This window comes from Misgurnus anguillicaudatus, chromosome 3, assembly GCF_027580225.2.
Source record: "Misgurnus anguillicaudatus chromosome 3, ASM2758022v2, whole genome shotgun sequence".
Lineage (NCBI taxonomy): Eukaryota > Metazoa > Chordata > Actinopteri > Cypriniformes > Cobitidae > Misgurnus > Misgurnus anguillicaudatus.
This window is the reverse complement of record NC_073339.2, coordinates 46,379,155-46,404,245: the sequence shown is the minus strand read 5'-3', so window position 1 is coordinate 46,404,245 and position 25,091 is coordinate 46,379,155. Positions and strand designations below refer to the sequence as shown.

The window sequence follows — 25,091 nt, the reverse complement described above, 5'->3', positions numbered from 1 at the left end:
TTTAATGGTCCTCCCAGTCTGGCAAAGCTGGTGGTCCAGCTAAATCCAGCTTAAAAAGTGACCAAAACACATCTAGATTAGCTTGATACACCAGATAAACCCAGCTGGGAGACCAGCCAAAACCACCAACCCAGCTTATGCTGGTTTTAGGTGTTGGTAGCTGGTTTAATGGCCTTCCCGGCCTGTTAAAGCTGGTGGTCCAACTAAATCCAGCTTAAAAGTGACCAAAACACATCTAGATTACCTTGCTACATCAGATAAACCAGGCTGGGAGACCAGCCAAAACCAGCTCACAGCTTATGCTGGTTTAAGGTGTCTGTAATTGGTTTAAGAAGGTCCTCCCAGCCTGGCAAAGCTGGTGGTTCAGCTAAATCCAGTCTAAAAAGTGACCAAAACACATGTAGATTACCTTGCTACACCAGATAAACCCAGCTGGGAGACCAGCCAAAACCACCAACCCAGCTTATGCTGGTTTTAGGTGTTGGTAGCTGGTTTAATGGCCTTCCCGGCCTGTTAAAGCTGGTGGTCCAACTAAATCCAGCTTAAAAGTGACCAAAACACATCTAGATTACCTTGCTACATCAGATAAACCAGGCTGGGAGACCAGCCAAAACCAGCTCACAGCTTATGCTGGTTTTAGGTGTCTGTAATTGGTTTAAGAAGGTCCTCCCAGCCTGGCAAAGCTGGTGGTTCAGCTAAATCCAGTCTAAAAAGTGACCAAAACACATGTAGATTACCTTGCTACACCAGACAAACCAAGCTGGGAGACCAGCTCAAACCAGCCCACGGCTTATGCTGGTTTTAGCTGGTTTTAAATGTTGGTAGCTGGTTTAATGGTCCTCCCAGCCTGGCAAAGCTGGTGGTCCAGCTAAATCCAGCTTAAAAAGTGACCAAAACACATCTAGATTAGCTTGATACACCAGATAAACCCAGCTGGGAGACCAGCCAAAACCAGCAACCCAGCTTATGCTGGTTTTAGCTGGCTTTAGGTGTTGGTAGCTGGATTAATGGCCTTCCCAGCCTGTTAAAGTTGGTGGTCCAACTAAATCCAGCTTAAAAATGACCAAAACACATCTAGATTACCTTGCTACATCAGATAAACCAGGCTGGGAGACCAGCCAAAACCAGCTCACAGCTTATGCTGGTTTTAGGTGTCTGTAATTGGTTTAAGAAGGTCCTCCCAGCCTGGCAAAGTTGGTAGTCCAGCTAAATCCAGTCTAAAAAGTGACCAAAACACATGTAGATTACCTTTCTACACCAGGCAAACCAAGCTGGGAGACCAGCTCAAACCAGCCCACGGCTTATGCTGGTTTTAGCTGGTTTTAAATGTTGGTAGCTGGTTTAATGGTCCTCCCAGCCTGGCAAAGCTGGTGGTCCAGCTAAATCCAGCTTAAAAAGTGACCAAAACACATCTAGATTAGCTTGATACACCAGATAAACCCAGCTGGGAGACCAGCCAAAACCAGCAACCCAGCTTATGCTGGTTTTAGCTGGCTTTAGGTGTTGGTAGCTGGATTAATGGCCTTCCCAGCCTGTTAAAGCTGGTGGTCCAACTAAATCCAGCTTAAAAAGTGACCAAAACACATCTAGATTACCTTGCTACATCAGATAAACCAGGCTGGGAGACCAGCCAAAACCAGCTCACAGCTTATGCTGGTTTTAGGTGTCTGTAATTGATTTAAGAAGGTCCTCCCAGCCTGGCAAAGTTGGTAGTCCAGCTAAATCCATTCTAAAAAGTGACCAAAACACATGTAGATTACCTTGCTACACTAGACAAACCAAGCTGGGAGACTTGGCTCAAACCAGCCCACGGCTTATGCTGGTTTTAGCTGGTTTAGGCTGTTGGTAGCTGGTTTAAAGGTCCTCCCAGCCTGGCAAAGGTGGTGGTCCAGCTAAATCCATCTTAAAAAGTGACCAAAAACACATCTAGATTAGCTTGATACACCAGATAAACCCAGCTGGGAGACCAGCCAAAACCAGATCAACAGCTTATGCTGATTTAAGCTGGTTTAAGTTTTCGGTAGTTGGTTTAAGATGATCCTCTCAGCCTGGCCAAGCTGGTGGTCCAGCTAAATCCAGCTTACAAAGTGTTCAAAACACACATAGATTACCTTGCTACACCAGAGAAAACCAAGTGGCAGATCAACCAAAACCAACTCAACAGCTTATGCTGGTTTGCTGGTTTAAGTTTCCAGTAGTTTGTTTAAGATGGTCCCCCCAGCTTGGCAAAGCTGGTGGTCCACCTAAATCCAGCTTGACCAGCTTAAAAAGTGACCAAAACACATTTAGACTAGCTTGCTATACCAGTTAAAACCAGCATAAGATGGTGAGCTAGTTTTAGATGTTTTTTCAGTAGGATTGTTTGGTTGATATTATATAATGTTCGCCTGTGGTTTATTGCTTAAATCAAGCTGGTACTGTAATGAACCACTAGATAGAGCTGTTTCCTTAGTTATGAGTTTAATGTTGTCTTCGAGATAAGAGAGTTTTCTTGGTTTCTTAAAGATGGTCTGGTTTAGATTGTTAAACCTATAAACCGTTTCCACTTCTTTCACAAGTATGTATGATTTTAAATGGAGGTTGCAACAGCATAGGCTTTGTTTTTATTAAGAAGTCTCTTGATCAACATAGAAATATGGATTACTGCAGAACGTTTGGGATGGTGTGCATCCAAACTCCTTATCGGGATGCTTTCATTTGTCTAATACTGGCACTGACCCCAACACAACCCTTACACTTAACTTTATCTTATTAGAAATTTTCAGACACTAACCCCTGCCAAACAAATGCCGCTTGAAAGGTGAAGCCATGCGGTTTACAGTCTGCTACATTCACACAATTTCTAGACCAAAGAAAAGCCGGGGGTTATGATTTAATAAATTTGCAGGCATGTGGGACACTGGTCAGTCCTCTCTCTCTGTCCGGGCAGTGTGGTTGGCAGTGCCCGCTCCAGCTGCCCACACACAGAGTATTTTGAGAACGTTCTGGGCATGGCGACGGCAGCCCGGCATGTGTGATTGCAAGCTGCTCATGTTCAGGACATGCCACATATACCGCTCTAGACAAACAGCAGTTGCACAATGAGTCTTAAGCCTATGGTTGGGAAATGTTGAAATGCAAAAATGCAAAGAAATTATTCATCTGACCTTCACATAACTATGAATGCAACTATCGTCTGGACGACAGAGCAATAAAAGCTGATGAGCTTGTCTGCGTGTTGAACTTTTAAAAACAAGAATGGTGCTTTATTATATAAAAGCATACAAAATAACTGGTCAAATATAAATGAAAGCAATTGTGTGACCCGGTCTGTGAATTCACGCAAAAGTCTCATAATCTAATAATGAGATTTGGAGCATCAAAGTTTGATAGCAATAAAAAAACTTTCATTCAAGAGCCATTTCGATTCCTCAACTACTTCACAACCTAAAAGTGCTAACAGTGATCTGTATTCAACCCATGAATATCTTAACACACAACCAAATACAAATACACAACCCATACCTGTGCAGTAAGCCGAGGTCCATTTTTCTGAGCATGGGCCACTGCGTCTCTAACCAACCCGTATGTTTCCAAAAGCACCTGCTCCAGGTCCTGTCCCCCGTGCATGCGAGCCGAGAGGGTCTCTAACGATCTCACAAACTCTCTCCAATGCGAATCCACCTCGGCCAGGCTTGCGAGACATCCTCTGACCACGTTGAGACAGTAGCCCATGCACGGCTTGCTGGCGGTCAGGCCCTGGCAGTGCGGGCAGTAATTCATCCGCAGCAGAGCCCGTCGGCATTCACGGCCGATCTGAAAATGATCCGTTGTATTGATGACCTCTACGCCCAAATGGAGAGCCTGCAGAAAGAGGCGGCCGGGGAGGGAGGCGCGGGAAATCTGTGCGGCGAGGCGCCCGGGGGCCCCGGCGAATGGCGCTAGGTCCCGGCAGGCCCCTCGGACGCATTCGGCGTAAGCGGGGGACAGACGAGAGAGACCCGGTTCGACCAGACGTTCGTAAACGAGGGGGAAAAGGGCTTCGAAAAAGCCCTGCGAGGCTTCTTCCAAACTGAGCTCAGACCCCAAGGCGAAGAGACTGACGTCTGTGAAAAATTCGCCGACGGGGGCCGCCGCGTGATTGGCCAGGTCACCGTAGGTGTGCAGCAGGATGGTATGGGTGTGGTTCTCCGCCTGTCGCACGAGAGACTCGACAGTTTCTGAAAAAAAAGAAAAGATCATGTCATTGTCATTATAACTGGATATTTAGAGACAATAAATATTGAATGAGGTTTTATTTGATCCTTGTGGAATTGATTTGATTGTAAAAATCCAGCGTTAAATACCACAATGCACCCAAAATGTTTTTTTTGCGGAGGATTATGGGTAATTCACTCTCGCCAGCACATACTTGGGCCCAGTCCCAAATGGCACACTCCGGAATTGTGGACTTCAGAGTCCACACTTTGATGACACCATGTAGTGCAGACCTTAGGGACCCTTGACGCGAGTCCATGAGGGCACTAAAGTCAAACCCGAGCATCAAGCCGAAAATAGGACTTCCTGGTTGGAAAAGTGTGTGGAGCCTTCGCCAAAGACCGCATCAATGGTGCAAACGGGGCGCTGATGAGTACACTCCATAGCTTAAAAATGACAGATGGGACACCCTACGGACTCATAGACTAAGCGAGCACGCGCAATTTAAGGCCATGAGACCGAAAGTGAAGTGTGCCATTTGGGACAGGACCTTGATCTCGGCTTATCCCAGTAGTGATGTCTCTTATGAACTTGTATTATTTACTAAATTTGTATGCATTAAATATTGACAACAGTGTCTGAAAGCAGCAGTAAAACAGATATTTGCCTGTTTGGTTAACATCATTTCTGGTAAACACATCATCAGACGAAAAGTAAAGAGGTGGAAGGGTTACAAGATTGCTATTCGGAAAATGTTTCTGTGCTATGCAGGTTTGCTATTTTGTTTCAATACAGTTGTGACATTTGAATAAAACAGGCACAAAATTGATGCCCTTCTTGAAATATCAAATGCCTCACTACCCAAACTCCCTATCAGGAACCCTGGCGGTGCGTTTTGAGAGTGTAAAAGCCATACTGCAAAAATCAGACTTTGAAAACAGCTGGGTAGAGAACGACTCGCCATAATATGAAATGCTTTTTTATCTGTTTGTAGATAGATCTGAAGAGCTTCCTGAATCCATAGAGAAACATCAGAGACTGCTCAACGATGAACTCCCAAAGTGAAATACACAGAGAGAGAGAGAGAGAGAGAGAAGCCCTCATGACCTCAATATCTCTTATTTTAAAAAGCTTTAAGTGCATTTGAGAAATCTCTTGCCTTTTCTTTTTTCTTATTATCTGACTTTATGATGCCCAAAATCATTTCAGTGCTTTCTGTAAACACTCTAATGTGTGATTCAGTACATAATGCAGGAAATGATATCCTAATATCACATCTATCATAAGTATAATAGCTTATCTTCATCGAATCTTATGATGCTTGTATTATCTTGACTCGAGATATCAACTGATATCAACATATCGGCTGATATTCTTTAAGTGTATAGTATACACAAATGGGAAGTGTCCAAACTTTTGACTAGAACTGTATATAGAAAACAGAATAAGCTGCACATAAACACATTTTTGTGCAATTATCACTCAAATGTGGTTATCAAACACTTGCCAAATAAACTGTAAATTAGGACCAGCACAGACCTTTACCATGAAAAAAGCAGACAGAATCTAAAAGAAGAGACAGATGAATATAACCTGATGACAGGTTATAAAATCAGCCCTGCAATATCTGCAATATCCTGTTATATTACTTCTGACCATAGATGTAGACGCACACAATTTCCTCCCTGCCCTTTTAACAGGAAGAGCCTCAATCCACGACAGAGCCTCAATCCACACAATAAAGCTGCATGTGTTAACAACTACAAAAATAACCGTTGTGCATTTGGGACACACAAACATCAAGAATCAGAGTAAATCTCAACAATGGTGACAATTAAATTAAAAACTTCATGCTGCAATGCATTCTGGGTATCAACAAATTCCAAATCTCATCCCAGACTTCCAGCATGCACTGCGGCATGGATAAATAATGAAATTTTTACCATTTTCTGTCACCAATGTTTAGATTCATATTCTGAATCTTTATGTTAGTGCTTCCCAAATATACAGCGGTTCATTTTTGTCCATAGTTTCTAAAAATCCTTCATGACAAACTGCTGTGAGAGTGCTGAATCTCCTTTTGACAAAAAATAAACTTTTGATGAGTAAGTAAATCAATTAATTAGATGATGATCTTTACCAGTATTTACCAACCACCACACTATGAACTTTACATTACCATAACAAATGTGTTTTATAAACACAAAGTTAATACACCAGGGAAAAACTAGCAAGCAAAATGTAAAGAGTCTAACTAAAACAAACACTGATCACCATAATGGTTATCGCATTTTATATTTTAACCAATTAATTAGACGATATTCTTTCCAATTATTTACCAACCACCACAGAATTGCACTATGAACTTTATATTACCATAACAAATGTGTTTTATAAACACAAAGTTAATACACCAGGGAAAAACTAGCAAGCAAAATGTCAAGAGTCCAACTAAAACAAACACTGATCACCATAATAATTATCACATTTTATATTTTAATCAATTAATAAGATGATGATCTGTACCATTATTTACCAACCACCACAGAATTACACTATGAACTTTATATTACCATAACAAATGTGTTTTATAAACAGGGAAAAATGTCAAGAGTCCAGCTAAAACAAACACTGATCACCACAATTGTTATTGCATTTATCTTCATTAACATGCAGCTCTATCTGACAACGAAGTTTAAGCCATACAAGAGTGTAAGCGAGAAGAGGGGTGATAGGTGGCCCAACAAAATGCACAATATATGCTTTTAATGACCTCTTAGCTTCAATTAAAACATCCAAACATAAAGCATATCAAGAAATAAAGTTATATTCCTAACTGCACAAAAGCTTACAATAAAATAAGCATACACTGACTTAATTATTAAAGCAATTCTCCTGGACCTCGACTTACAACTACACAACATACGTCATACATTTTCAATGCATTTTTAATAATATGTTTAAATAAACTGTGAAGATATGACCTTATCGCTCATTTTTATATACATATATATGTCTGCTAAATAAATGAATGTAAAAAGGCAGAACAGACAATAAACAAGTGCCTTTCCAAACCCGAGAGCATCCAGCAAAGGGCCAGACATTGATATCTATATTATTTATTTGTACTGCAACAGTTTGAGGACTATAATCCAAAAGCACACTTCAGCAGTAAAGAGACACTTCAGAAGATAACACACAGTATAATCAATCCATGTCAATAGCATTCTCTATACCCTCTCACTTCAGCTTGTGCCGGCTGTGTTACACATCTACAAATACACGTTTGGTCCTGAAGAGACTGACAGGTGTCTGGAGGAAAAAGATCACCAAAAATTTACAACAACACAACCTTAATGAATCAATACAACAGGGGAAGATTGTGTCCAAGCATCTGGATTGTCCACATAGTGCTTCCTAAACTTTATACAATATTGGTGTAATATTTAATTAAAATAAATTGTGTATGCCATTCACATACAATCATACAAAGTATGCTGTATTAAAATATAGATTGATAAAGTAAATAAAGTTATGAAATGCGTTCAAACTTTATTTTGAAGCGTGACCATGCACTGTTACTATTAAAGGGAACATTTCACAAGACTTTTTTAAGATGTAAAATAAATCGGTGGTGTCCCCAGAGTACGTATAGTTTTGGTTCAAAATACCCTATAGATTTATAATAGTTATAATAGCATGTTAAAATTGGCACTTTGTAGGTGTGAGAAAAAATGTGCCGTTTTTGGGTGTGCTGATGAAATGCAAACACTGATCGCCATAATGGTAGTTTGTTAAAATTGAAACGCAATTGTCAATTATTTTCTCTCTCTTTCTCTATTTCTCTCTGCACTAAATGACAGTGCCATTGTTGGATTTGGGGTGTAGATTAAAAGGTGGTATTATTATAATAAAAACCCCTTCTGACATCACAAGGGGAGCCAAATTTTAATTAGCTTTTTTCCACATGCTTGCAGAAAATGGTTTACCAAAACTTAGTTATTGGGTTTTTATAGGTTGATAGAAGCACTGGGGACCCAATTATAACGCTTAAACATATAAAAAGTCAGATTTCCATGATATACCGCCTTTAAAGAGATGAGTTTCAGTGTGCACCAGTTTGGGAAATCAATGTATTCAAGAATTGCTAGAAAAATGTACATGGATGCACTATAAAAAAAATGTATGGCTTTGAGATTTCATGTATTTTAATGATCTTTCAGACAAAACAAATAAATGTATATTTCTCAAAAAACTGAGGTTTTCTGTGACACATTTAAAACTATGGTAGTTGTTGGTACTTTTTTGCTAGTGCAATCTTTTGTTTCTTTGCTTTTTTTAATCCGTTTGTGTCCCAGAGGCAAACTATTAACATGATAGCAGAACAACTGACATTTTATACTCAGAGATTTGTCCTGAAACGTTCCTGGTGGCTTTTCTGCAGATGTCTCCAGGAGGAATCGCCCTGGGCAACCCCTAAAGAATTCTGGGTACCATCAAAGCAAATCGTGAAAAGTTTCTACATCATCAGACCTGAGATTAAGCGAGCGTCAGTGGTCGTACACACACCTGTGACTCATGATGGGTACGGCGCTGGCATTTCCTGCTTTCTGAAGGCGACAGGAAGTTGAAACAAAGAGAGAAGAGACGTCACCTCAGATTAAAACCATATGAATCTCTCGGAGCGAGACACCAGACAAGAACAGATTGTGGGAAAGAATAAATGAGGGTCGTTTAATGTTGGATTTGAGCCTCCATCACATCGCAGGGCTTAGGGCTATTTATCATTTCCCAATGGGAACAATGGAAAGTGCCACAACTATTTATTAAGCAGCATTCTTTAACTTTCTTTCTTTAACTTGCCCAGCTCCATATAATTCCAGAGCCAAATTAAGAGCTGGCATCCTAAAATATGACTGACAATCCCTGCCAGCTTTAAATGACTAAATTAGTTTAGGGGAATTTTAGTAAATGAAATCAGTACCATTATATATTCTAATATACTCCAAATATTGACAAAGTAAATCATGGTTTAATGAGGTTCTTCATGATGCCAAAGAATGGGTTTTCAAACTTTTTTGTCAGCCGAACCCTCTTTACCTAAATTGTTTACTTGAAGTACCCCCTGAGATTTTAAGTAAATATTACAATGTTTTAATAGCAAATTTAACTTTTATTTATTTTCCATCTATTTTACAATTTTTATCAGTAGTATTTTACATGCATGTTTATTATTACCTTCATCTGGTAATTTTTTTGTAGTGTTGTATATATATATATATATATATATATATATATATATATATATATATATATATATATATATATATATATATATATATTACTAGTAAAAATCTACTTTGTCAAAAAAGTGTATGTTCTTTTTATTATTATTATTTTAATTTTAAAATTATTTATTTGCATCTTATGATTCATTGTAAGTATTCATTTTTCATGTACCCACGAATCCCCTGCAATTCTCCAGCAAAACACTAGGGGTTCGTGAATCCCAGTTTGGGATACCCTGCCATAGAAGAACCATTTTGGGCTGCATGGTTTCATAAAGAAGCAGCATTCTGTTTCACAAAAGGTTTTTTTGGGGATAAAAGATTCATTAGACTATTAAAAGTTAAAAAATATAGTTTTAAGGACTTTTGACTATATAGATCTTTAAAGCAGCCGTTTTTCGTAATCCAAATTTTCAAACTTCAGTTGGTGTGTAAGATTGCTGTTAGAACAAAAATAATACCTGCAAAATTATTAAGCTCAAAGTTGAATTCCAAGCGATATATTTCCTTTAACAGAATTCGCTTTAAAAGACTAGAGAACGGCCGGTTTGGACTACAGACGGATATATGACATGAATATAAGTGTTTTGACTAACCTCTGCCCAAAGGTATACGCCAGTCGCCAGCTAAGCGTGTTAAATCACAACACACTAAACAAGCTACACAATCAAAACTTGTTTTGTATTTCTGAAGGAGGAACCTCATAGAACAAGGAAGACATCAGCCCATTTTTAGGACAATAAAAACAGCGCTATACAGATAAGTAAATTGTGCAAAAAAATAATGTTTTTTTTACACACGAAACATGAACACATGTTATATTGCTCACATTAAACACAATCATAGCTTTGAAAACACAGGAAAAATGGGACCTTTAAGGAACTATTTTTGGTTCTAAGGGATCACTTTACCAGATTTTTTTAATTAAAGTGGGGACATTTCCTAGTTCAACACACAAAATATAATTGAATCTTATGAGTTATCATCTATGAATTAAACAACAAAAACCATGTACAAACCCTTTTTGAAAGTTTTTTGTTGTGGGTGTTCCGGAAAACTGAAACATCTGGTCACCTTATTGTAAAAATAAATTATTTTTAGCATGTTTATTGAGAGTTTGGGATAAAAATGTTTAGTTTAGTGCACTAAAAGTGCTTTCTGAATGGGTACAGTACAATGTTGGAATAGATAATAAAGATGACACCGTCCCTTGCAATGACTTCAGACTTTGCCAGTGCTGGATTATAAAGATCTATATTTTTTATTTTCTGAATTGCTGTGTTTTATGTGTATTCTACATTGTGTCCTTTTATAAAGCTGCTTTGTGACAGTGTAAACTGTGAAAATAATATTATGAGATAAGATACACCAAGCAAGCAAGATTTTCTGAGAGTGCAGTACTTTTATGATTTCTTTTTAGTGTTAACAAAAGCATAGTGTTACCACGGTATCATGTCCAAAAACCTGCTGATCTTGTATCTGGTAAGTGTGTAAAAGAAAAAACTATCACAGAATCGTCTCATTACTCTTTGCCGGAGTGCTTGCAAGTTACCCATCTGCTTCCCAAGAAACTGCATAGTTATGCTGTTTGCAAGAAACTGTAATATTATTGTAGCAATCCCTCATAATACTCAAACATGTTATGCGTTTTAATACAGAGTGCAGGCCCAGCGCAGAACTGATCTTTACAGGTGGCCTTTAGTAGAGGAACAATGCATCAATGCCAGACTACCCACATGAATAGTGTATGAGCTGACCCAATGCATTGTTCAGCAGATAAAGGAAATAATCACAACAAAGACACAATGTATTTACTCCAGGCTGTGTGTAGCTTCTGATCATGTGATGTACCAAAAGCCTCGCCACCAGGTTGGTGATCTCTTACCAAGTGTGATATAACATTTAAAGGACATATTCAAAGACATATCATAAACAACCATAGTGCACGTGGCCTGGAAACGATATGGGACTAAAACCAATGCTTTTTATTACCATGTTCAACATTAGACCTGTTATTTACCAAATTAATTGACGAAGGGCCTGGGGTCTCATTTATAAAGCGTGCATACAGGACTGGAAACGTGTGTGTACGCCAGTTCCCACGCAAAGGTTGCGATCTATAAAAAAAACTTGATGGGAGAATGGGCTTCCACGGTGGGATCTGAGGATGATTCATGTACGCACACTTGCAGGTGATCTGTGATTTATAAAGAGAAAATTGCCTTGTTTTTTTTAAGTCTTAATATTTTTTGGCGTACATCATTTTTTTGGCATTTGGATGCACGTAAACTTTTAGTAAGGATCCTACGCAAAGTTTTATGAATAAGACCCCTGATTTACTAAATTGGGAAAATTAGCGCAATTGGAAAAAAACGCCAATTGGAGACGAACTATCTGCGGGTTATTTACTAAAATCCACAAATTAAATAACACAGACGCAACAGCTGATTTCCATAATGACCAACACAATCTACTAAGAGCAGCGCAAATAGTTCAAGGTCTCAAATAAGCTGAGCTGATGAGGTGCGGTTGATCTACTTATGCCTGATGCGCTTGAGTTCATCACCAGAGACATCGCAGCTGAAAATTCGGGGTGTGAAATCCAAGCTTAAAAGCCAAAGTACACTGAGCTGGAGGGCAAAAAATTAAGGTTTATAAGAAGTTTTGAAACACCTGGTATTGTGTGACTTCTCCTGTAACTCAAAAAACATAAGATGGCTTTGCAAACAATATTTTTGAATAAAATGTTCTTCTGGAATTACAAATAAACTCTTATGTGCAGAAAAAATCATCTGCCTTGTACTGTCTCTGCCAAGCCTTCTCTTATCAGCTACAATTGCAGCCATTTCTAGCGCAAAATGCTTTTTTACTGCATTAAATTATGGCACAAATACTAGGAATATCTTAGGCGCAAACCGTAGTAAATCACGTTGCGTGAATCATTTAAATAATCTCCTCCCATTAATTTTGCGTCTGAAAGGTAAATGCATATGCAATAAGGTGAGTCGTAAAAATAACTAGCCCACACCTTTACAGCGCTAATTATCCATGTGCATCTTTAGTAAATCACGACAGTCGTTATTTAACGCCAAAATAATGGTTTGCGCAAGCTGTTAGTAAATCTGGTCCTAAATGTCTGTCAGTCGTACAAAAAGTATATGCTGTTTTAGTAGATTATAATCTATTTATTGGGAAAATAAAACAACATATTTTACTTTATACCGTGTAATGCATGTGTATTTAATCATTTTCCAATCTCTGTGGTTTATTTTCTTAGTCTTTCATTTAAAGCTGCTTTTTATATGCGTGATTCTCATGAAATCTAGGTTTTAAGATGCCAAACATGAGTATTTAAAATAAATACTTGCATGAGCAAATTTCGCTTGTATTCATTAAAAAAAAGGTCTGATTTGTTTAAAGGCATTTATTTCAAACTTTTTACTCACACAATTTTAAACATTTCTTTAAAAAAGGTCTCGAGAAATTCCTTTTAATCCAGTTAACCATTTGAAACTGTCAATACCAATGCAGCATGGTTTACTAAAATAGAGAGAATGTCTAAGATGTCTAAGCAAGTTTTTTATTGTTCATACATATAATTTGACATTAATTAAGCATATTTTAATAGAAATTTTACTGCCATGATATTTCAGTGATTTCATAAGAATGCCCCTTATAAATTTATTTGACTTGACATGAAATGCTTTTAATTTAATACCAAAATAAATCAAAAGATGGGCAGGTGATATCACATAAAAAGTCATAACACAGACAACATCTCGATACATATTGATATTTTTAATATTCGGAATAGATTGAATCAATGAATCAACCATTATATAAGACAGACGAGGTTGCTTAAGACTCTTTCTCCAACAACTTGTTTTACAACACTAAACATAAAGAACACGCAGCCGCTGCTTTCTCCTATGTACACGTTCAACAATCTTTCATTAATCTTACTGAACTACGGCCCCGTGTGAGATGCATTGTCCCCGCAGCTGTTGTTTTGACATCTTTGTCCATCAAAGCGCCATCAGGAATGCATTTCATTCTATACGGCCCGGCTGATCCCTCGTGTTTCAATGTACTTCGCTTCTAAAAGGCTTTCCAGACCCCATTCTCATCCCTCGCCCATAATTGTGACATTACTCATTTTCAATAATGCTAAGTAATCCACTTAGGCATGACGGCATATTATTTAGTTCAGCTATGAGGCATGGCGCAGCACGACTCTCGGGGCTTGTGGGGTTTCAGCGGTGGTCTCATGTTGTAGGGGGTCGGCGCTTTAACATGAAAAACTGATGCTTGTGCACGTGAGATTGATGATTTTCAATTTGCATTGGTTGGGGCGATTAATATGTGAGCACAGGTTTATGTATAGGGTTTGATCCTGATATGCAGTCCATTTTTATGTGTCCCCATCAAATATGTCTTAATATACTGGGAAAAACACATTCTTTATTAAAGACAGAAATCTTATTAGTTCATTTCCCACTGGTACAACATCACAGCTAAGTAAATAAAGACTTTAAATGTTATGTTGAATATGTCCTCAATTTCACTTTTCATCCTAACTAACAAAAGCCAGTTCCTTAATGACATCATTCTGCAGGAAGTGACATCATTTCTGATCATTTTAATAGCAGCACAAACATCAGTAAGTACTAGCAATAGACCTTACTCTCAACATTTTTCCTGTTTGATTAAATTACTGAAAGTCTTACCCTAACATCTAGCGATGCACCGAATATTCGGCCACCAAAATCTTTTTTATAAGAAAGACTTTTATAAGCGAAACAATACGGCCGAAATGTTGTGATGACGCAAACAGAAACCGCGACCTGCACGTGCTTGTCTGCAGTAACATGTCTGAGGTGTGGACGTATTTATCCTCATGAGGGCGCTAAAGTGAGCTGCTTTCTGTACGCACATGCGGTTGAATGTGTCCGGTCCAGCTCCAGTCAGACGTTATGATCCCTATGCCCTTCAAGGGTAAAAACTCTTGATGTGTTAACTGTAGCGAGAATTGCGCTACTGTGGCTCATACTGTAGGCCATTAACATACAGTTGGCGAATAAAGCAATGAAAAATGTAACACTGTTATTTGGAGTGACTGTCTATGCTGCGCCATTTGGAATTCGCCCTCCGTCTATGTGTGCGCGCGTTCAAGTGCACTCAGTAGTGCATACACGGAGAGACGCGTTTCAAAAAGCAAGCGAACATAAAATCTTTCTGTTCTTGACAGGGCACATACAAACAAAATGATCGCCACAGTATTCTTTTTCTAATAAAAACGTGTTTATGTCCTAAGTGTATGTATAGATTACGGTCAGAAACTTGTGCTTATTTGGTCTTAAAGAGACAGTAACCTCAATTAACCTACTTAAGTCTGTGTCAAAATCACTTCTGTAGCTCTAAAAATAATAATAATAATATTTCATTTATACAATTTGATTTCTGTACCTAATGCTTTTTTCAGACCTTCCTTAATTTCCAACTTTGTTCTTTTTTATAAATGTTTGCGATTTCTTTGTTTGTTTTTAGTACTTTTTTGTCGATCTGAAAAATAATCTGATCCGTGCCTCAAAAACTGTAATGTGATCCGAATCGTGAGTTTTGTGATCCGTCACACCCCTAGTAAAGTTAGTAGGCCTACACAGTGATAGCCATAAATGCAATGAGACTAATAATTGTGTAATATACTAATAATAATGGTACTTTCTGTGTTTCGGTTTTCGGCCTTGGTTTCCTTATTTTCGGTATTCGGCCAAGAATTTTCATTTCGGCGCATGCCTACTTACATCAAAATGTATTTTTTTTACAAATATACTAAATGAAACTTACATCCTCATACAAGCTGTCAATTCCTCAATGAGCATAAAAAATATTGTAGTACACTTCAGTACTAACTATAGTAAACTAAACTTTGTAAACCATACCACACAGTAAATATTAAACATACTTAAGTATTAATTTTTATATATAAGTATTAATTAAGTTTACATTAACAAAATGTCTATAATATACTCAAGTATTCAACACTTTACTATAGTAAAGTATATTACAGTATTTTTCCCGTGAGGTGCTTTTCCACTCCATAAAAAAATACTTCTGTAAATTTCAGTACGACAAAAACCACGCAACCAACATTTTTATAACCAGTAAATGTGCCTAAACTATTTCCAATGTTGTATATTTTGGAATAGGCATTAGGTTTAATGTCGGCCAGTCATGCACAATTACAACTTTATACTGCATTACACAGAGCTCATAGCAGAAACGCCAATATAGCCTGGCTGACATCAACCCATACATGTCATACACGAGCAAATAAACATTTGACGTTTGATTAACAACGCGTCAATAAAGGTGCTTCTGTAATCCTCTGCCTTGAAACCAAAGCTGTAGTGTTTGAGTTGGACCGACATTCGTTCACTGGCAGAAGTTTTGTTTGCCTCTCTCACACTGGCACGACTGTAAACATCAGCACCTCGAGCTGGACTCGCTTCATCTTAACTTAAGTGCAAAAACCGCAAAGGATGATGGGAAAGTGGCATGCGGGTTGCAGTGAGGTATCGTAGCGCAAGTCTCACATGTGTCTGAGGATGCTTTTACCCTCATGGATGGCGTCCATGTTGGCGTTTATTATAGGGGTTGAGGTTACGTCTGGGACAGCGCTGTCATAAGCTGTATTACATCAGCGTATGATTTACGCGAGCATGAATTGCAGTAAGTAAATCTGTGGGCAAAGTAGGGAAACGATCCAAACCCCGAGTGGAATCACGTCGGGGTGTTACAGAGTTTCGTTTGCCAAATCTGAACAGTGTGAAGATGAAAAACAAGTCAAGCAAAATGGTTAAAGCAGGCCATGCAAAAAGGTCATTAGAGGGAATAAATGCATTACCGATGTGCATGTTTTGATAACATTAATACAGGCACTGCAGACAAAGCGTCAATGTATTCATTGCATGTATCTCTTCATGCTTACTTATAAAAATAACTTAAATTTAAATCAATATTAAAGTCTGTATTTATCTATTAAGCCATGTGATAAGCAGAATAATGCACGGTCAGCAATCATGTTTACAAAAATAAACCCCACAGCTTACTGACAATATCCTTTTCCTGAGTTTATAGTCCACTAGAGGGAGATGAACTTTTTTGCATATAAAATGAACACAATGGTCAAATAAAAAACAGCATTCCCAATAAAAGAGTTTTCTAAATGGGGAAACTAGATGGGAATATGCTATTTTAAGCCGGTTGGTCATTTCATGTCATCTTTATTCAAATGCTACAAAGTCAATTATGACATGATTTTAATTTTGGGGTGAGCTGTACCTTTAAGAAACCCATCAATAAGATGGATCTATGATGCTCAAGTGTAGTGAAGAACTGTCACGGAGAGTAAATGGCACCAAAACATCTTCTGGGCGAGTAAGAGTTGACCCTAAATCACATCATGGTCGCACAAGTGAATGAATCAAAACATAGATTACTCAGTGTGTCATCTATTACTGCCCTCCGAATGTTGTGTTGATGGACAGGTCACAGTGTGAGATCTGACTTTAGGAGAGCTGGATGCTCTTAGCCACCAGATACATACAGTAACACAAAAACATGGATGTGCAAAAGGACCTAAGAAAAAAAGTCTAGTTTTTAGACAAAAAATATAAAATTTAAGTGAATTTATGCTTAAAAAAGCAAAAATATTTGCCAAGGGGGTGAGAAATTTTTAAGTGTTTAAGAAAAAATAAATCTTATTATTTCAAGATTTTTTTTCTCACCCCATTGACTAGCCTGACGTCATACTCAATTCTAGTCAGAATTCCCGTCTTTTAAAATGTTGTGGGAGGGGCTACTATCGGCTGGCACCCACTCTACCCATTGGCAGATATTTTGCTTGTTTTGAGCACAAATTCACTTAAATGGTATATGAAGAGTTTCGTTGCAAAACAAGATAAATCCATTTTTTTACATTTTTGTCAAAACATGTTTATTATTATGTTCTCATGTTATTATTTTGTTTTATGGTGCTACTTAGCTGTAATTTTTAAGATATGAAGGTTTAAATCAAAACAAACCAACTGCAGTTGCATTGAAATTAATTGGAATGCACAACCAAAAAACGAGATTTCTGAACAATTAAAAAATGGTGGTTATCTCGTTTTGCAACCAAACTCTTCATATGTTTTTATCTAAAAACTAGACGTATTTTCATCAAGAAAAAGCACCTTAATTTAAGAATTTTTTGATATTTTTACTGAACACTGAAAAACTTTTTTTTGCAGTGCAGATACACATGGACACAGGCATACACAAGCTCTCTCACACTCACACACACATACACAATGTCAGATGGATACAAACAGATAAGGCACACACACACACACGCATATGGACATGCACAGACACATGGACACACACACAGTCAGATGGACACACAGAAAGACACACATGGACACACACATGCACACACACACACACACACACACACACACACACACACACACACACACACACACACACACACACACACATGGACACATGCATGCATGCACACACAGTCAGATGGACACACAGACAGACAGACACACACACACACACACACACACACACACACACACACACACACACACATACACACACACATACACATACACACACGCATGCACACACAGTCAGATGGACACAAAGACACACATGGACACACATGGACACACACACACACACACACACACACACACATGGACACACACACACACACACATACACGTGGTCACACACACAAACGCATGCTCACACAGAATGACGCACACAGACAGACAGGCAGATAGAGACTCACACACACACACACAGACATGCACACACACACACGCAGACATACACACGCTCACACACACATGAACACATGCACACACAGAAGGACACACAGACAGACATGCACAGATACACATACGGACATACACATGCTCACACACACATAAACACATGGAGACACAATCAGATGAAAAGACAGTTGCACACACAGACACACGCAGTCACACGAACACAGACACACACACAAAGTTGGACACAGACAGATCCCTGCTGAAAAAAACAATAAAACCATTACAGAAAATTCTAATGGTTTCCATTACAATATCAATAGGAACCATTAGCTTTTACCATTAAAACCACTACTCTGTAGTGTGTTTTGGGCCATATTCCATTAGAACCAATAAAATTCCCAATAAACCAATAAAACCATTAGAATTTTCTGTAATGGTTTTGTTGGGTTTTTTTTTAGCAGGGATACACGTTCAGAAATAGACAATCAAATACAAATTTGTGTAAAATCTGCCAAAGCATAAATGTATCATAAATGTGTATGAAAATATCTGACTTTGATTGTAGATTTATCTTAAATTTGAAACCAAGGCAATGATGTAATAAACAGAGAGTGTTAAAGAGTTAGTTAAAGAGAATTAGTCTGATGCTTGTTTGGGTTGACATCTGACGGTCGGGGAATTCACCAGCTCTCAATGGAGCGATTGTGCAGCGATACGGCAGTGAAATGCGATACGCAAGACAGGCATCGTGCGACGACCAAATCTCTGACAACTTCTGCCTAAAGTTGAGTTAGTAGAAACAATAACAGATCTGTGAAAGAAGTGTCAAAACACACTGACGTGCTTTAAGAAACTAAGCAGAACATTTCCTTTATCAATTAATCAAATATCTAAATAAAAACCACAATCAATAAAATTTAGTGTGTATTTGATGTAAGTATTTCATTTACTCAATTGTGCAAAGACACTCATTTGGTAATGGATATTTCATACTATTTAGATAAATTTAATATATAATAACTATTACTTACTGTTACTTTTAGGGCAGCAACATATGTTGAAATTACATAAAATATCATCAAATTTCCACATAGCAATACACATCATAATGGTTTGTAATAAATGTATTATATTTGTTCATTTAAAGTTATGTATAGTCAAAGTTTTAGGTTGATGCAGATAGCTGTCGAGATAAAGAGAGTGATGCTTTCTTTAAATTTAAATACATTTAATTAGTATTCAGACACACTTAAAGCATTATTGTATCGCCAAATATATATTAAGTTATTGCACACAGCATTTTTTCTTCAACATTATGCGGCAGTAATTACTTTCAACCTTTTATGTAAAATCATGGTTTATAAACATGAAAATCAAACCACGCTTGAATTAAAAAAATGTGTCCGTCTGAAAAATGACGGACGTATGCATCTCGGACGAATTAAGGGTGACTAAATCATGGGTTTAATATAATTTTTGGCCAAAATATTCCTTTAACATCTGATGCCATCACAATAACATGGTCAATGTGTCAAAACTTAAGAATAATAAATAATAAGAACAGACTGAGAGTTTCAGAATAAAATACGTGACATTAACAGAAAGTACCAGAGAGATTACTCACTTTGTGACTCATGCAAAACCACACACACAAATATACGATGTTGTGGCAGAAAGTACACAATATAAAGAGTGAAATATGGTGCGGTTCTGACTCACACAGGCAGGCAAACATAGACAACATTGCCCAGACATGCTGGAAGTTTTAGTGTCACCTTCTTCCAAAAGCCTCGAAGCTCGTTTCCATTTCTTTCCAAAGCCAAAAGACGAGCCGGTGGACAATAGTGTCCTTTCTTCCGTCTCTCTTTCTTTGGCTCGCTGTGAGACCAGACACGCTGCCTGTCACAGCGCTGCTTGGGTTGTGCCAATCTCCCTGTCCATTTATAACATCGTCTCCGATTGGCCGATCGCACGGGGACAGGCTAATCTGCTCTGAAAGGGTCCCGAACTCCAGGGAGGCCCCTCTTTGTTACTATTTAGCCAGACTTCAAAGCATTTCTTACGCTACCTGGTCATCTTGGATGTTGAGAACCGTGATGACTTGCATCGTGTGATTCAGCTGATCTGACCACAAGAAAAGCCACCGGTGATATACGAGACGCTGCGAAGACCCAGGAGAGAAATGGGAGATTCTGTTTGCGGGTTGGTTGAACTTGCATTTAACCCGACGGGTAGAGACTCAGACCGCAGTGAGGTTAGAAACAAATGCTTACTGCAAGTAAGCAAACGCAAATATAAATGCCTGGCCCGGGCAAGTAAACAGTTGTATCGTACATATTTAATGTGTGCTTTACTGTGACCGTAACAAATCTCAGGATGATTCAGAACACAACCACGCCTCAATTGAAGCTTTTGTAGCTGGAAGCGATTGCAATCACATAAATATTACACTTTGAATTGCATCTTTGTGCCAGAAAGATGAATGACTCCTCAAGCGTGTGGTTTATTAAAAAGTGCTGTTACTTTTATAAACAATCAGACTTACAAATTATGGCTGACAGGCGATTAATTGGGAATAAATCCAGTTGAATTAAATTAAACAAGCACCCTAGCTAGTACACAGCAACATACTTTGCAACCAAATAGTAACATCCTGGCAACCTTGCATCGTATCTATTCACAAAAAGTTACGCAATTTTTTTGTGCATATAGGAAAATATTCTTTCTAAAAGTAAAGGCCCATCCACGCCTTCCTAAAACACCTCATTCAACCACGCCGCCACATATCTACATCACTGTGTAAGAAGATCTGCATAATAATGTATACGCCAAAGAAAGAAGGCGTAACTTTTATTCTCGCTTTAGTATTGTTGCCGCCACCGCCATGTCGTGGAGAAGCTGTGTTTTGGGAGCTGATATACCAAATATGGTAAGGGGCGTAACAATTCCATCAAACGCTTGAGGCATTCGGCCAATAACAACGCACTTGATGACTGGCCAATCACAGCACACTTTTCAAAGAAAAGCTTGAGGTATTCGGCCAATCACAACGCACTTGATAGCTGGCCAATCACAGCACACTTTTCAAAGAAAAGCTTGAGGTATTCGGCCAATCACAACGCACTTGATAGCTGGCCAATCACAGCACACTTTTCAAAGAAAAGCTTGAGGTATTCGGCCAATCACAACGCACTTGATAGCTGGCCAATCACAGCACACTTTTCAAAGAAAAGCTTGAGGTATTCGGCCAATCACAACGCACTTGATGACTTGCCAATCAACGCACACAAAGTGCTTTTCTAAATGATGAGCTTTGTAAAAATCAACGGCCAGGCATAGAGGAGAAACATTAATGTGCGGTATGTGGCAAATAATGTGATTTTTTATTCCTAAACTGCGTAAACACATTGCATTACACCAAATATAGAAAATAATGTTGTTTTTAGCGTCATATGAACCCTTTAAATAAGTGGTTCTCAAGCAAGGGGCTGCGAGATGGTGCCAGGGGGGCCCCAGTTTTATGACATTTTCTAAAACACATTAATTTATTATGAATTCTGTGTAATTAAACCTAAAAAATAAGGCTATTAACTAACAGCACTACTTTTTATACTTTAATATGTTTTGTCTAATTAAAATGTTATGTTTTAGAAAAAAATTGTCATACATTTTATTAGTGAGGCCGCATGCTAAAAAAGTTTGAGAACCACTGCTTTATAGGACTCTTTTAGGTGAAACATTAGTCCAATTCATATTGTATCAATGTCTACAAGGACAAAATAAAGGTACACTATGACCTGACAGCAGAAGTCAAGCTGAATGAAATTACTGTAACCCATTTAAACCGAGAAGAGAAACAGGCAAGAGGAGATAATCCATTTAACGCTCCGAAAGTCTGAATGCTCAAGGTTCTCAATGAAGAAAAGCAAAGTGAGGTTAAATCCGAGTTCTCGATTCACCTTTATTCAAACATTGAGTTTTGCTAAACAGAACATTAGCCTGTGCAAAAAACATATAAACACATGAAGGTATGACACAGAAACTTAAATGTTAAATACAGTATGGTCAAATTAAATCTTTTTTGTTTGTTTTTAATCACTCAAGCCAATAAACCTAGTAACTTGGCATACTCCCTGCAAGCAACTTTCTAGAATTTGTCCTAAGTGTCCGACATCATATTTCTTTAAATCATAACCCTACTGAATAAAACCCAGCTAAAACCAATCTAAGCTGGTTGGCTGGTTTATCGGGTGCAGCAGGCTGGTTTTAGAAGGGTTCTGGACACTTTTTAAACTGGTCAAGGCTGGAAAACCAGCTGACCCACCAGCTAAAACCATCTTGAGAAGGCTGAAAGCTTGGCCAGTTTGCCTTGGGGGCAGTTCACATTTCGTGTCTAAAACCGTGAGGAAAACATGACCGTGCCGCTTTCCTCCCTCTTCCCAACACGTTTTCCGATGCGGCATTCTGAAAAGTTAAAGTAATTACAATACGTGTCTGAAAAAAACAGCACGCTTGCCGCGCATCTACATACAAAACAACATTCAAAATACACGAACCGTGAACTGTCCCTAAGCTGGATGGCTGGTCTTGCCTGGTTTAAGATGGAAGTAGCTGATTTAAGCTGGGCCATCCCTACTTAAATCCAATTTATAGTCGTGCGTAAGGTCTACGCCGTAGGTTATCCATAGCCTCTGCTAGCCTGACGTGCACCTCGCCAAATTTTTTACCGGGCGTCAGTTCTACGCAGACCGCAAGCACTGTGATTGGTCCACTAGAACCCCTACCTTCAGGTAAAAACTGCATCATAGGTATTTCCGTTTGTGATGCTGAGAACAAGGATGGGCCAAGATGAGGAGTGATTTAACCAAAACTGCAACATTAGTCTACGCCGAATCTCAAAACATACACAACAAGTTGCTGTTTCTCCTTCATTTGTGGGTTAAACTTGCCAAACTGCTTCTTCATTGACGGTCTCGCTGCTACTTTGGTTACACGCGTGGATACTGCCTACCAGCGGTTGCGCATCCTACGCCGTCGCGGCTACGCCATAGGACGTACGCACAATTATAATGAGCCCTTTATCTGAGCTAATCAAGCTGGTGGGTCAACTTGATCAGCTTAAAAAGTGGCTAAAACCTTACAGCTAACATGCTGGGAGACCAGCTTAAACCACCCAACCAGCTTAGGCTGGTTTTAGTTGTTTTTTTCCAGCAGGGAATAAATTGAATAATAAAGATGTAAACAGCATATAAATGAGATTTAACATCTCTCTTCGAACAAAAACATGGTCCTAATCTAATCATTTGTCCTTCTGATGAAATCCGGTAAAGGACGCAATGTGTTTTGACCCAGACAGATCCTGCTAGACCAAGACTTATCCCACTTACTACTATTTCAGTCTTGAGGTCTCTCTTTCTCATATGAGTGTAGCTTTCCCAAACCATTCAGCAGATCTTCATTTCCACTGAGGGAGTGACTGGTCTCACTGGCAGTAAGCGCTTGGTTTATTTTCTTCAGTCCATGAAGGGTTATGTTGGTTTTGGAGATAGCTCAGTAGAAAAAGGGAAGCCTAGGCAAACATCTAGATTATCACCCGCTTTGGAGAAACTGCTCATATCGTCCAAACAAAACACGGAGCTCCTGCCAAAGCCGGCCGGCTCACTGCACAACTTGTCTGCTTGCAAATACCAGTCATACCTGGGTCCAGTGCTGAGAAGATACAACCGCAATTACCCTGCTTGTGTTATACATCTGTAGAAGTGTTTGAAACATACACAGTGTTGATAGTTACATTTTGACAACGTAAGGGGTATCTGGTCAGGCAAAATGATGCTTTGTGGGTTGCCAGGGCGTTGGTATGCAGTTGTTAGGCTGCCGTGAATCATCATCATAATCTGGTCTCTACTATTTTATTTACGTGAAAGAGCGAAAGTCTTTTATTAAATAAATCTTTGACAATTTTTGGAGCTTTGGTGTGCTGACTTGATTTATACATTTCGGATGTGATTTTTAGTCCCCATGTGAGGTCTATGCTTTTGTTTCCCTTTCATACACAAAAACAACCTGGTCAGAATGTGAGTGGTTTAGTGATGTCAGGGCTACAAAACAGACCCATGATTGTGTGAATTTGGGCAAATTTGGCAAAACTTGGTTGGTAGAAATACTCTCACTATGACTCTTGTCAACCAATCACACACACATTACTGTAAGTTCAGTTTGTGTGAAGTTGTGTCAATGCCTTCCTTCACATCACAGGCCAATCACAGCAGTAATAAAACGCTGTTGACCTGGTCAACAAAAATAAGTCCCTGTTCATTCAGAGAGGCCAAATAAACACAGTTTACCTTTTTGTTAGCTCAAAACATGTTTCACCTCATTAGCAAAGTGGTAAACTAACAGATATATATACACACACAGAGAGTATTGGGTACTCTGGTCTTCAAATGGAGGCATTGGTCCTTTAATTGGGCAGTCATGGCCTAATGGTTAGAGAGTTGAACCCGAAGGTTGCTGGTTCGAATTTTACAACTGGCAGGTTGAACAAGGCATTTTTCTTCACCTTCTCTGGGATAGCTGCACAATGCTCCCAGTGTATGTGTGCCCATGACTTGCAACATGTGTGTTCACTAGTTACTGGGATGGGTTAAACGCAGAGGTCACTTTGGCAAGTATGTTGCTTTCACATGCACACACACACACACAAATATTACAACCACACAGCCTAAAACGGTTCTTCTATGGCATCTTGTATTTTAAAGAGTGCACTCAGTGGCTATGTTTACATCATGCACAA

At 38.7% G+C, this 25,091-nt stretch overlaps 1 protein-coding gene across 1 annotated transcript in view; it reads right to left on the bottom strand.

The window, feature by feature from the left end:
• The window catches only part of gpc5a (glypican 5a), a 192,673-nt gene that overhangs the window by 128,281 nt on the left and 39,301 nt on the right, over positions 1–25,091 (bottom strand). Inside the window, exon 3 of the mRNA XM_055206174.2 lies at positions 3,505–4,199. Coding sequence (XP_055062149.2) covers positions 3,505–4,199 — 695 coding nt within the window. The remainder of the gene's footprint in view (positions 1–3,504; positions 4,200–25,091) is intronic.